Source organism: Gambusia affinis, linkage group LG03 (assembly GCF_019740435.1).
Source record: "Gambusia affinis linkage group LG03, SWU_Gaff_1.0, whole genome shotgun sequence".
NCBI lineage: Eukaryota > Metazoa > Chordata > Actinopteri > Cyprinodontiformes > Poeciliidae > Gambusia > Gambusia affinis.
In genome coordinates, this window is record NC_057870.1 from 24,704,953 (window position 1) to 24,717,467 (window position 12,515).

Below are 12,515 nucleotides of genomic sequence, written 5' to 3' on the forward strand. Positions count from 1 at the left end.
AAAACAACCAGCTGTGTGGGTTAATTCTATACTACAACAGCCTGCCATAAAACCCGATTCTCATCATAGTGTCGCCTTGTAAGTGTTACGCAGAGAAACTCATGCCTGCCGAGAAATGCATACCCTGTCGCGGGAGCGCGCATCACTCTAAACTCTCGCATATTGATAAGAAAACTTTTTAAGATATTCGTAACATTATTACGTTTCTTAACCATGCAAGCCCTAAAACGGTGGGTTTTTATTTCGCAGATTAATTGAAATAAATACGGTTTTTACACTTTTATTGAGACATTTGAGTCGAGCGTGATTATGTAGAAAAAGTTATTTCACTCTTAACTCTTCATTTCTCTATGTTAGCCGGGGGATTAATTTTTCGGCATAGCCTGTTATTAGCTTGCCGATATCTGCATGCCCTCACTATTTTTCTCAAATATGTTCCTATTGACATGAAACTCATACCAGCAATTAAGGGAACAAGTGTGATTATGAAGAAAAAGTTATTTCACTCGTAACTGTTAAGAAACATCGTCATACTTCAGTCCGTTTTCTCATCATTATGCGAGAGTTTAGAGCGATGCGCGCTCTCGCATGCGTTTCTCGGTAGGCATGCGTTTCTCGGCATAACACCTGTTAGACAGCCTTTCCAACATGGCAGCGCCAAGCAACGCAGAGCAAACGCAGTTGCAAGATATGGAGGAGGAAGAAGCAGGGATGGAGGAAAGGGAGATGGAATCTGACGAAGAGGAGGGCATGGGTGTAGAAAACTCCGAAGACGAAGAGGACGACTCCTCTGAGGATGAGAAGGAAAATGAAGCTGAGATCCAGCGATTGGAGGAGCAGGTAACCGAATAGCTGCCCTGCCAAGCTGCTCGGCTAACCATCGCTAGCCGAGCACCTAATGAGAATGAATGAGTGGTGAACACAGTTAACCTTCCGGGGGGAGGAACTGTAGCAAACGCTGAGCTGATATAGATTAAATAAAACAAATCTGGTCGTTTTAGCGACCATTAAAATGTTTAAATAGACGCATTAGATATGTCGTAGTTTACACACCGTGATTAGCTAACGCTAATCTGTGATGCTAATAGTCTGTCGTACATCACCCGCCTCTTTACTCCACACGATGGAGTCACAGTAAGAAGCAGAATCACATCAAATATTGTTTCAAATGATTTGACTGCTTAATTCATTAAAAGGAGAGAGGCAGCAGTAATAATTATGTTGTTCAGCTTCCAATTTAATGGACTGAACTGAATTAGACATACTTTATGTTACGACAGCTGCATTAAAACATAAAAAAATCTAATTACCTTTCATGTATATTATGTAAATACATCAGAATATAATCATAACCATAATTACTAATTAATAGGAGAACTGGATATCAGTAAAACAGCATCCAAATCATAATCGTGTCTATTTTATTGCGCTGTATGGTGTGTCTGTGAGGCTTTATATGGGTCTGGCTTACATGTATAATCATTAAAACATCGGCTCTTTTTGTCCTTGAAAAGAAAATAAAGCTACTGTGTTGCAGATTGTACCATTAAATTGTATTAAAATTAAACTGATCTAAGTTTGTTCACACCCCAGAAATCGATCAATCGAAGAAACCGTACACTAACACTACCCAGTCTCTCTCTGCATATGTGGAATTTGAGGTAAATATTTTTGTGATGAAGTGTCATAAAGACTACCAGAAAAATGTAGAAAGGAAAGATTTCTGAAAACCCAGAGACGGGAAACAGCACTTGACTCATATTTCTTCGTACGCCTGGAGATAGCTGTTGCTGTATTTCTGTGCTTTTCATTAAAGAGCTGTAAACCGTAGGGATTGCATGAAGGAACAATTTTAGCTAGAAAGCAAATTTATTTCAGAAAAAGTTCCCAATTGATGTTCTCAGAGCCCAAACAGCTGGAGGAGCTTTGACATGGTGTCTGGAAGATGTAAAGATCATTGAGCTCTAGTTGGAAAGAAGGAAAGTGAGTGACTAAATGTGCTGTTTATGGAAGTACTCTCGAGTCAGTGTAAAGGAAAATCCTGCAGACATTTAAGGCAAAAACAACCAGCTTCACATTCTTTTTTCTTCAAAAGTCAACAATACGAGCTTGAACATGAAACTTATTTTAGCTTCATGGTGCTTGTCTTAAGTGCTCGTCAAACTTGATCACACTTGTTTTTCTGAATTGTTGCAGCTGTCGATCAACGCCTTTGACTACAACTGTCACGTGGATCTAATCAAACTCCTCAAGCAGGAGGGAGAACTTTTGCGCCTGCGAAAGGCAAGACAGAAGATGAGCGAACTTTTCCCTCTAACTGAAGGTTTGTTTGTCTGTTCCAGCTCAGATGTCAAAGGAGGCAGGATTTCTAAACGAGCTGCAACTAAACTGTTTTATTTTTCAACCCTCCAGAGATCTGGCTTGACTGGCTCAAAGATGAGATCCGCCTGACTGAGGAGGATTCAAACCGAGAGAAAGTTTATGAGCTGTTTGAGAGAGCCGCGAAAGACTACATCTGTGAGTGGGCCTCCTCTACGGAGACTGTTTCCTTTGATTTTTGGCTATTTACATGAGTTTGAAGTTTTTTGTTTTTTGGGGGGTTTTTTGCAGGTCCAGATATTTGGCTCGAATATGCCCAGTACTCTATTGGTGGCATGGGGTCACCAGGTGGGATAGATAAGGTGAGGTCCATATTTGAGAGAGCGGTGACGGCGGTGGGGCTTCACATGACCAAGGGACAGACGCTGTGGGAGGCGTACAGAGAGTTTGAGAACGCAGTTTTGTCCACAGTGCAGGTGTGTGTTTCCACTCACTGACTCTATATTCAACATCCACATGCATGAGTTATACCTAGATCGTTCTCTTGCCATTTAATGGATAATTACCGTTCTATCTGCTGTGTCAATGCTGAAACTAATTCTTCTAATTTTTAGCAGTCTCCACATTTCAGTGTCGTTTTCTCTGCTGCCTCTGTCTCAGCCTCCCCCTGGCAGGATTCCCAGCCGTGAGGAGCAGGAGCTGCTCTCTACTCAGCTTGAGCGAATTCATACGCTGTTTCGCCGCCAGCTGGCCGTTCCCTTAATGGGTGAGCATGGCGACACCTCCGTCCAGATGGATTGCTGTAAACTGGGAGGGATTCCTGTTGTCATGGCCTTTCTGAAAGACCAAATTACATCATTTAAATATTAATATTAACAAGATGACACATTCTTCAGTTTGTTGTAGGCTAAGTTAGACGTATGTTAAGTTATTGATTGCTCCAAATGCGGTCCCTTCTCTCAAAACGGATTGGACCTTAAGCAGGCATCCCTGTTAGCATTGCTCCACAGTCTAGCAATGTTTTGTGGCCCTGCAGACATGGAAACCACCTATGCAGAGTACGAGGAGTGGTCAGAAAACGGAGTCCCTGAGACGGCCGTCCATCTGTACAGAAAGGCTCTGCAGCAGAAGGAAAAGTGCAAATCTTACGAAGAGGCTCTGGTAACCGACTGGTCATGTTTTTGATTTGCTGTCTTCAGTTTCTTTCAATCATTTGCACAAGTTTTGCAACCAGTACATAACATCCCGCCTGTGCTTGTCTTCCTGCAGCTGGTAGCCGAACCTCCCAAACTGGCCGAATATCAAGCCTACATTGAATTTGAACTGAAGGAGGGCGACCCAGCACGCGTCCAGATAACATTTGAACGGGCTCTGGCTGAGAACTGCCTGGTACCAGACATGTGGACTAAATACACCACATACCTTGTAAGTATTGGTTAGTGACTGACACCATCATGTTCTTTCAGTCAGATTTCATTTTTTGCTTTGTAGAAGCCTGTTTAGTTGAAGATTATCAGCAACTCAGATATAAATGTGAAACATATGTGAAAGTTCATAAGGAGAGATTCAGTTAAGACGACTTGTTCAGTGAGGAGGAGGAAGTCGGTAAAAATGTTGTGAGAGTGCAACAGCCTGGAGACTTAACACACCGACACCCTAATCTGTGATTTTTTTAGGCCTGCAGTTATGAACCCATTCTCCCTGTAATCTACCACAGTGACGAATGACCACTTGTGAGAAATATTGTAATTGAGGAAACAATCTGTCACCATTTATGCATATGTTTTAATTTCTGCTCCTCTGTTGACCAGTAGTGTTACTCTGGAGAACATTGTTCTGAGTCAGCACTTTTCTTCAAACTGTCTTTCAGGAATGCTTCATGCTACTGAGCCATTCAGTGAATTTGTAATACCGTCAATGAATAAAAACAAACAAAAGTCCATCTACATTTGGTTTTCTCTCAATAACCTGCAGTTTTGATCTAGGAAGACATTTCACGCTGTTGCTAGATATGTTGTTGAAGAGAGACAAAAATACAAAGTGAGCTTTTACTGATTGAGTTTAATAATGAAATCTGCAGATGTGTTCGTATTGACAGCAAACATATACAACATAAAAACTTTTTTTATTTTTTACTGGGAAACTTTATGCTCACAAACAGTATTCCTTGGAGTGAGAGGCTGGTTTTGGTGGGTACTACTGTTACGTAAACTGTGTCTTCATCTTTATATGATATTTCTGTTTTAGAGAGATGTGGCTTATACTTATTTAAAAAGTTTTTTAGTTCCAACATAAGAAATTGTATTATTAAATCTGCAACCATTGACAGGAAAAAGTAAAAGAGATTTGACTTTAATCCTGTCCCTTGGATTTTATGCCCAACATCCCCTAAGATATTGCAATTTTAAAAGGTTTGGTTATCTTATGTGTCAGTGAGAAGATGTTTGCTATAGAACAAGCCTAAAGTGTAAAACGACACATCTTGCTTGTTGTTCTGTAGTAGATTTGGCAGAAATGCTCATGTCTTTTGTTTTTTTTTAAAAATCTTTAGGATCGCCAGTTGAAGATCAAGGATTTGGTCCTGTCCACTCATGAACGAGCCGTCAGGAACTGTCCCTGGACCATGAGTCTGTGGAAGAGCTACCTGCAGGCTCTGGAGAGGCATGGGGCCGACCATCAGAGTGTGTCAGGTAACGGCTGAAGTGACACCTCAGCAGCATGTTGATGCATGTTTTTAATATTGCTGTTCCTTTGTAGAAACATCATGACCGTATGTCGGATCTCATTTTGTCCTTCTGCACAGATGTTTTTGAAAAGGCGCTGAATGCAGGTTTCATTCAAGCGACGGATTATGTAGAAATATGGCAGGCATACCTCGACTACCTGAGGAGACGAGTGGACTTTAGTAAAGGTGGGAGCGGTTCTGCATCATAAGTGAATCTTGGATCAACCGTTTACTGATGGTGTTGCGTTTCTGTTCCATAGAATCCAGTAAAGAGCTAGAAGAGCTACGCGCTGCCTTCTCCCGATCCCTAGACTACCTGAAGCAAGATGTTGAAGAACGTGGGTGAATTTCTCTGAATCAGATTTTTTTTTTTTATCAGCTTTACTTTGATTCAGTTCAGTTCTGTGTATTTCTCATGCAAATTCACAATGTCACGCCAAGGATCTTTACAAGGCAAACTTATTTTTGTACATTTTGTTGAAATAAATAAACATGAGTTCAGATCAAATTTTTAAACAGAAATATGTGACTACATTAATCCACATTGGAAATACACTCCATTATGATGCTACTTATAATATAATGCAAGATAGTTTTGAAATACCAGATGGTAACGTTGTTGACCTAAAAGAGGTCATGCACCGTGTTCTTGACTTTGCAGCAATCCCTCCACCGGAGCAAGAATATGGCAGCAGTGGATGATTGATCTGAATCATTAGCTTTGTAGAGACTCATTTCTCTGAACTCACTCTTGCCACCAGCTTTATTTAGATGCCTCTCTAAATGTTTTGTGACCTCAGGGTTTGGTGAAAGTGGAGATCCATCCTGTGCCGTTATGCAAATTTGGGCTCGGATAGAGGTAGGCAAACCCTCTGTGACAAATAATTTGTTTTTAGAGAGCAAGTGCTGTTATCATTATGGGATGTTTATCGATGCAAAACGGGGATTGAACAAATGATTTTCATCAAAAACTTTTAAGCTTCATGAAATCAGTGCAGTGAAAGCTACTGAAATGCAATGTGTAGATTGTAGAGGACTTGTTTCTAATCAATTCAAAAGAATGCTCAGCATTATACGTATATAATGTGTTCTGCCCTTTTAGGATATAGAACAAGAAAAGCTGAATTTTTGTCATCCTTTACCTACTTTGCCCACCAGGCCCACCACTGCAAGAACATGCAGAAAGCAAGAGAACTGTGGGATAACATCATGACTAAAGGGAACGCCAAATACGCCAACATGTGGTTGGAGTACTACAACCTTGAAAGGTTTGTCAGATGGATTCTAAAAGAGGGAAACTTTATTTTAAAAATGACACAGAAATGAATTAAAGACTAATCCCCCAAACATTTTTTTCTCCTTTCTATCCCATAGAGCTTATGGAGACATGACTCACTGCAGGAAGGCTCTCCACAGAGCGGTTCAGTGCACCTCAGATTACCCAGAACACGTCTGTGAAGTCCTGCTCACCTTTGAGAGGGTAGAAGGTGAGTTTCATCCTGGAATAAAAAAGAACAGAGAAATAATTGCACATCCCTAGTTGAAAGGCACCTTTATTTATTTAAGGATAGGGAAAACGTCAGTCTTCTTAAACTTGACTTTATTTAGTTTAAATGGTTTCATATAAACTTTTAACCACAAAGCAGATCATAAGCACTGTACATATGCAGGAGTTTTCCAAGCTCCTAAATTTTTGAAACTTCTTAATATGTTTGCTGCAAAGTTTGAAGGTGCCTCAATATTAGAAATTAATATTTACTTAAATATGTTGGAGTTCACGTTCTGCAGAATGTCACCACGTTCCCCAGGCATGTTGGCCTCAACCTGACTTTAGCCGGTGGAAGCAATGTCCTGCTTACTTCTTCTTTTCTAACTTCATTTGGTGTAGCAGCTGCTTTTCAAAGGCATTTCTGCGTTTTGAAAATGCTTTCACATTAGACTGCAGCTTGACTCCACACTCATAGATTGCTCACATGGCTTGTTCTAATTCAGGTACGTTAGAGGACTGGGACACAGCGGTGCAGAAGACAGAGACACGGCTGAACAGAATAAATGAGCAGCGAGCAAAGGTAGGCGTGTACGACGGCCCTACAGTGTCACTGTATTATTGTGCACCTGCACACCGTGCTGATGCACTGATGTTTGGCTAACGTTTCTGTGTTTCTCCCATCTGTCAGGCAGCAGAGAAAGAAACCAACCTGGTGCGTCACGAGGAGGAGAAAATGGAGCAGCGGCGGAAGGCCAAGGCAGAAAAGAAGGCCCAGAAGAAAGCCCAGAAGACAAGTCGAGGCGGGGAGAAGAGAAAAGCAGAGCAAGATGATTATCAGGAGGACTGGACTGAGGAATCAGGTAAAAGTGTTTGAGTAATTAAAAAAAATAACCTATGTTTTATTTTTTGATTCAGGGAAATGTTGACACTCCCCTTGTCCCCCCCCCCCCCCCCCCCTTTATTTTACAAGCTCCTAAAAGGCAGAGAGGAAATGGTGACAACAACCCAGACGAGTACATGGAGACAGAGTCCGGACTATTTGTGAGGAACGCCCCTCCTGGGAATAAATCTGGTGCAGCTAGGAATGCCCAGCAGGGGGCAGCAGTCGCTGCCCAGAGGCAGAACGACAGGCGAGACAACAGCTGCAGCGTGTTCATCAGCAACCTGGCGTACACTCTGGAGGACCCAGAGGCCAAGCTGAAGTCACTCTTTGAGAGCTGCGGTCCGATCCAACAGGTCCGACTGATCACCGGAAACGGAGGGATCTCCCGAGGTTATGGTTATGTCCAGTTTGAGTCGGCGGCGGCGGTCCCTGACGCTTTGAAGCTGGACAGGAAGGAGGTGGAGGGCAGACCCATGTTTGTGTCACCTTGTATTGACAAAAACAAAAATCCTGACTTTAAGGTTAGAACATGTGCTAATGTTGTCATATTTAGAAAGTCTTCCCAGTACAATGTTTATGGAATGGATCACATGCTACCATTTGTAATGGTAGTATATAAATGTAAGGTAGTACATTTATATACTACCTTATATAAATGTGAAATTATTAATTTAGAAAAACAACATAAATGTAAATTTTCCTGGGTCATATTTATTTTTGTTTTTCTCCCATTTAACATTTTGATTTTTTGGTTTAAGATAAAACAGCAGAAACTTAGAACAGCTTTTGACATAGTGGACTAAAGAGTTAATTTCCTGTGTTGCTAAAAGTTGATTAAAACTTGGTGAAATTGCAACAACACTGAATGGACACTGAAATCTTAAAGTCCCTTTGACAACACATTCGGTTTCAAAAATCCTTAATTTTCATTGGGCACAGTGCAACCAGTCACTGAAAATTCATATGAATGAATTTCCAAGGTGTGTGCTTCAAATTATTTTGATGAACCAAGTCCTACTACTTGGTGAACATGTTAAAATGTTGTTTTACCTTGAAATTACTCCCCAATTGTTTAACTGGGGGGGAAGACTTAATCATATTTTCACAGTGATTTTCTCTGCAGGTGTTTAAGTACAACACATCGATGGAGAAACACAAAATCTTCATCTCTGGGTTGCCGTACTCCTGCACTAAAGAGCAACTGGCAGAGATCTGCAAACCTCACGGCAGCATCAGAGATGTTCGCCTCGTCACGTACCGCACAGGGAAACCTAAGGTGAGAGACTCAGTTTTTTGCAGAAGTATTTCACTCCCTTTGTACTTGTCCACAGTTTTGATGCGTTACAACTTCAAACTTCAGTGTTCCTCGAGGAGTTTGACGCATTTTTGTTTGTGCAATTTCAGATTTTACGGATCAGTAGCTGTAAACAGCAGATTTTAAGTGTTGCCACATTTCTAGCTTAGATTTTCACTCTTGACTAGGCCGATATCACACATAAATATACACTGATGTAAACAACCTTCTGCAGCAATTCCCTGAAGTATTAGTTTTCTACCTCAGGAACGTAGCACAAAAAGTTATTTGCTACTTTGTGTTTGTTAATACAGATTAAATTTCATTGAAGTTTGAGGTTATGTTGTCATAAATTGTGGAAATGGTCAGTGTTTGTGAATATTTGGTCAAGATCCTGTAAAAGAAGCCAGAAGAGTTCAAATATAAAGAGAACCATGTTTGTGATGCACTGACCTCTCTTTGTGCAGGGTCTGGCATATGTTGAGTTTGCAAATGAAACGCAGGCTTCACAGGCGGTGCTGAAACTAGACGGCATCGATGTGGAGGGCAACAAAATCTCTGTTGCCATTAGCAACCCCCCCCGCAAAAACCTGACGGATAAGCCTGGCTCCAGCAGACCCACGGGAGACATAATGCCTCGTCAGGTTCACGGATCGTAAGTTCACCAACATTTCTTCTGCATTTCCAGCATGTTGCTGTCGTTACTGCTCCTAAAAGTGATTACGGGTTTCCTGTTCCAGGAGAGGGCGAGGACGCACCCAGCTTTCTTTACTCCCTCGCTCTTTACACCGTCAGCTGGCGCCTCCAGGCAAAGTGGAGAACGGGACCACAGCCGAGCTAGCGCCGCCGCCAACGGCAACAAGCAGCACGGCGGCCAATGCCGGCGGAGAGCCGAGGTCTTTGTCAAATTCAGACTTCGCAAAGATGCTTCTCAATAAGTGAGCGAAGCCGAGGGGAGCTGTGAACTACTCCTGCTGAAAGCCATCCTGTGTCCTTACAAATTAGTGTTGGTGATTTCTGCTGTAGTTGGTTTCCTGACAGTCCCTTTAATCTCACTCACATCTTCATCATCCGTTCTGCAAGATTGCCTTAACTGTCATGGTCCTGCCCTCTGTCACAAACCCAAACAAACAGAATATTTTTTCTCCGTGTGACTGATTGACTGCCAGATAGTTTATATATGTATAAAAAATGTGTATCATATTTGTGTGTAAATATGTGAAGCTGTTGAGTTTTCTGCTTTTGTTTCTTGATGTTTAAGGGATCCGATAGATGATTATTTTAGAGTATTTTTTAAATATTCACAACAGCCGAACTTGTATTGATTTAAAAGGAAAAAAGTATATGCAAAGGCTCTGACATGGTGTAATATAGTTTGTGTGTACATAGTGTGGACGTTCTTTGGTGATGTTTTAATTTTGTGTAACTTAGGACACATCAAACACGTTTAGCCATTATATTTTTTACAGATGCATGATTTTATTAGTCATTGTTTATTATGGAGTGCACCTAATTGAGCCATCAAATTAATACGGATTATCTTTTTTTTTTTTATCCATTGTGAGAGCTTGTTTTACAGTAGAGAAGCTGTGATACTCCTGAAGCTGGATTTTTGTCGTCATTGAGCTGCTCCAGATATAGTGTCCTATCATTTATCAGTTTTATTGCATCCTTTCCATCGTTACATCTGCGTAAGAACAGAGCCGCTGTCAAGTCGGTTATGTCTCTGAAACTGATATTTATGGCCCAAACAGGGATTTATCGGAGTTTAACTGGATTTCCTTCTTGCTGTGAAGTTTTTAGTATTCAAGATATTTGCTCACTGAGTGACGATCAACAGCTCACTGATTGCCCGACTGTGTGACACTCCATGAGTCTGTAGACAAACCTCTTATTAGTTTTGATAAGCTGGTGAGCAAATATAATTTCACGACTGTAAATTGGTGGGGGAAATAAACGGTAAACGGAGTTGCGGTTTGTTGCGAGAAACTTTTAATGGGAAAGTGCGACTGGAAAGGTGACGCTGTGCCGTTGAGTCCTGGGTTTTTCCACAGAGATTCGTTTCCTCCTTCATCATGTTAAAGGATCTCCACGGTAACCCACAAAACAAACGACGGCTGTCATTTCAAACGTAGGTCTTTGGAGAATCTATGCAGTTTTTCCATGTCGGGGTGAAAAGGTTGGGTTCTTGTACATACTGTTCAGTGAACAAAGATCTCCTTAGTTTGTAATAAAAGCAGATTTACATTTACAGATGGTATGTATTGCTCTCACCACAGTGCCCTAAGTCTAAAGTGAACTAAAAGTGTAAATATCGGTCTGAAGTCATCTTCTGTTTTAATGTCCAGTACTAAATGGTTGTATTGTGAGTTTTGCTGTTTTGTATGATTTCTAAAGTTCATGTTTTAAATTTGGAGGATCGGAAAAGAATAAAAGGCTTTCAGAATTTGGCTTTTTAGATCAATTAGATCATAGAAAAGTTAATGTTTTAGTAATTATCAAAAAGTGAAACATCCATCTTCTCTAGACCCTTGTCCCAAGTGGAGTCATGAGGGTTGCTGGTGCCTATCTCCAGCTAACATTCCGGGCGAGAGGCAGGGTCAACCTGGACAGGTCGCCAGTCTGTCGCAGGGCAACACAGAAACGGACATGACACACAACCATGCGCACACACACTCACAGCTAGGGAGAATTTAGAAAGACCAATTAACCTGACATGTTTTTGGACTCTGGGAGGAAGCCAGAGAACCCAGAGAGAACCCACCATGCACAGGGAGAACATGCAAACTCCATGTAGAAAGACCCTGGGCCAGGAATTGAACCCAGGACCTTCTTGCTGCAAAGCAACAGCTCTACCAACTGCGCCACTGTGCAGCCCAAAAAGTGAAACATGTTTAGATTAATTGCATACATTTTTAATAATGGTTTTGTAGTTGATAACCTTAGATTCACTTTTTTTAGAAGATTTGAATATATTTGAATATTACACAAGACTAACAGTTTACTAGTTGGGCTGAAAGGAGGTTCTGGATTCAAACTGTATTGGGGTCTTTCTGCATGTATTCTCATTGTCTAAAATTTGGGTCGGTCCTTCTGCACTCCTTCTTGGTGGTGTTACTTATTTAGCCACCCTTTATTTTTCATTTACGTCCTGACGCCTCTTCCGCAAATTTTTTTGTTCACTTCATCTTTTCATCTATGTCCTGTCAGGTTTTTCCTCTTGAGTGTCTCTCACTCCTTTTGTAGAAATATCTGCCATACCTTTGGGAGACTAGTATATTATATTTTAGAATTAATGTAATGGATTGAGTACTCTGGAAATTTGCATCTCTAAAAGAATGATTTTTTTTCCTTTTACATTCTATATGATGAAGTATTTATAGAGTTAAGGCCCAGACATTGATGGGAAAGACTAGCTGCTTGACATATTTGTTAAAGAAGATCACTGTTCACACGGTGCAACATCCAGGCATATTAATGGAAAGTTAAGTGGAAGAAAAAGGTGGACAAGCAAAAAGGATAACTGCTTTGAAAGGACTGTGAAGCAAAGCACATTCAAGAGTTTGGGGCAGAGGAATGGAGATCCATTGCTTCTGTTCCTCAATATGTTTCATGCAGTAATGAATGTAAAAGGAACCCCAACTGACCACTTTTTACTGTAAAGTATCAGGATATGTTTTTGTCATTTGAACACTTTAATATATTTTTACTAAATTTAAGGTTTTCATAATATGACAGTCAATATGAACAGAAATTAACACGACATGCATTTCTGCATATATCTAATAACTAAATAATAAGAAAA

At 40.8% G+C, this 12,515-nt stretch overlaps 1 protein-coding gene across 1 annotated transcript; it reads left to right on the forward strand.

The window, feature by feature from the left end:
* The first annotated feature begins 556 nt into the window (after positions 1-556).
* Positions 557-11,156, forward strand: sart3 (spliceosome associated factor 3, U4/U6 recycling protein). The gene is made up of 19 exons (XM_044112742.1): positions 557-840; positions 2,197-2,323; positions 2,413-2,517; positions 2,611-2,795; positions 2,980-3,085; positions 3,356-3,480; positions 3,589-3,744; positions 4,871-5,009; positions 5,123-5,230; positions 5,305-5,382; positions 5,845-5,903; positions 6,203-6,312; positions 6,419-6,531; positions 7,037-7,113; positions 7,222-7,393; positions 7,504-7,937; positions 8,540-8,692; positions 9,178-9,365; positions 9,451-11,156. The coding sequence occupies exons 1-19, from the start codon at positions 649-651 to the stop codon at positions 9,650-9,652; spliced, it is 2,829 nt and encodes a 942-aa protein (XP_043968677.1). The 5' UTR covers positions 557-648; the 3' UTR covers positions 9,653-11,156.
* Positions 11,157-12,515: the final 1,359 nt, after the last annotated feature.

Excerpts from the sequence above, each read along its gene's own strand:
- sart3 (XM_044112742.1), top strand. The coding sequence starts at position 649 with ATGGCAGCGCCAAGCAACGCAGAGCAAACGCAGTTGCAAGATATGGAG. Across the intron at positions 3,481-3,588 it reads AATCTTACGAAGAGGCTCTG|CTGGTAGCCGAACCTCCCAA; the intron begins GTAACCGACTGG and ends GTCTTCCTGCAG. Across the intron at positions 9,366-9,450 it reads CCTCGTCAGGTTCACGGATC|GAGAGGGCGAGGACGCACCC; the intron begins GTAAGTTCACCA and ends TTCCTGTTCCAG.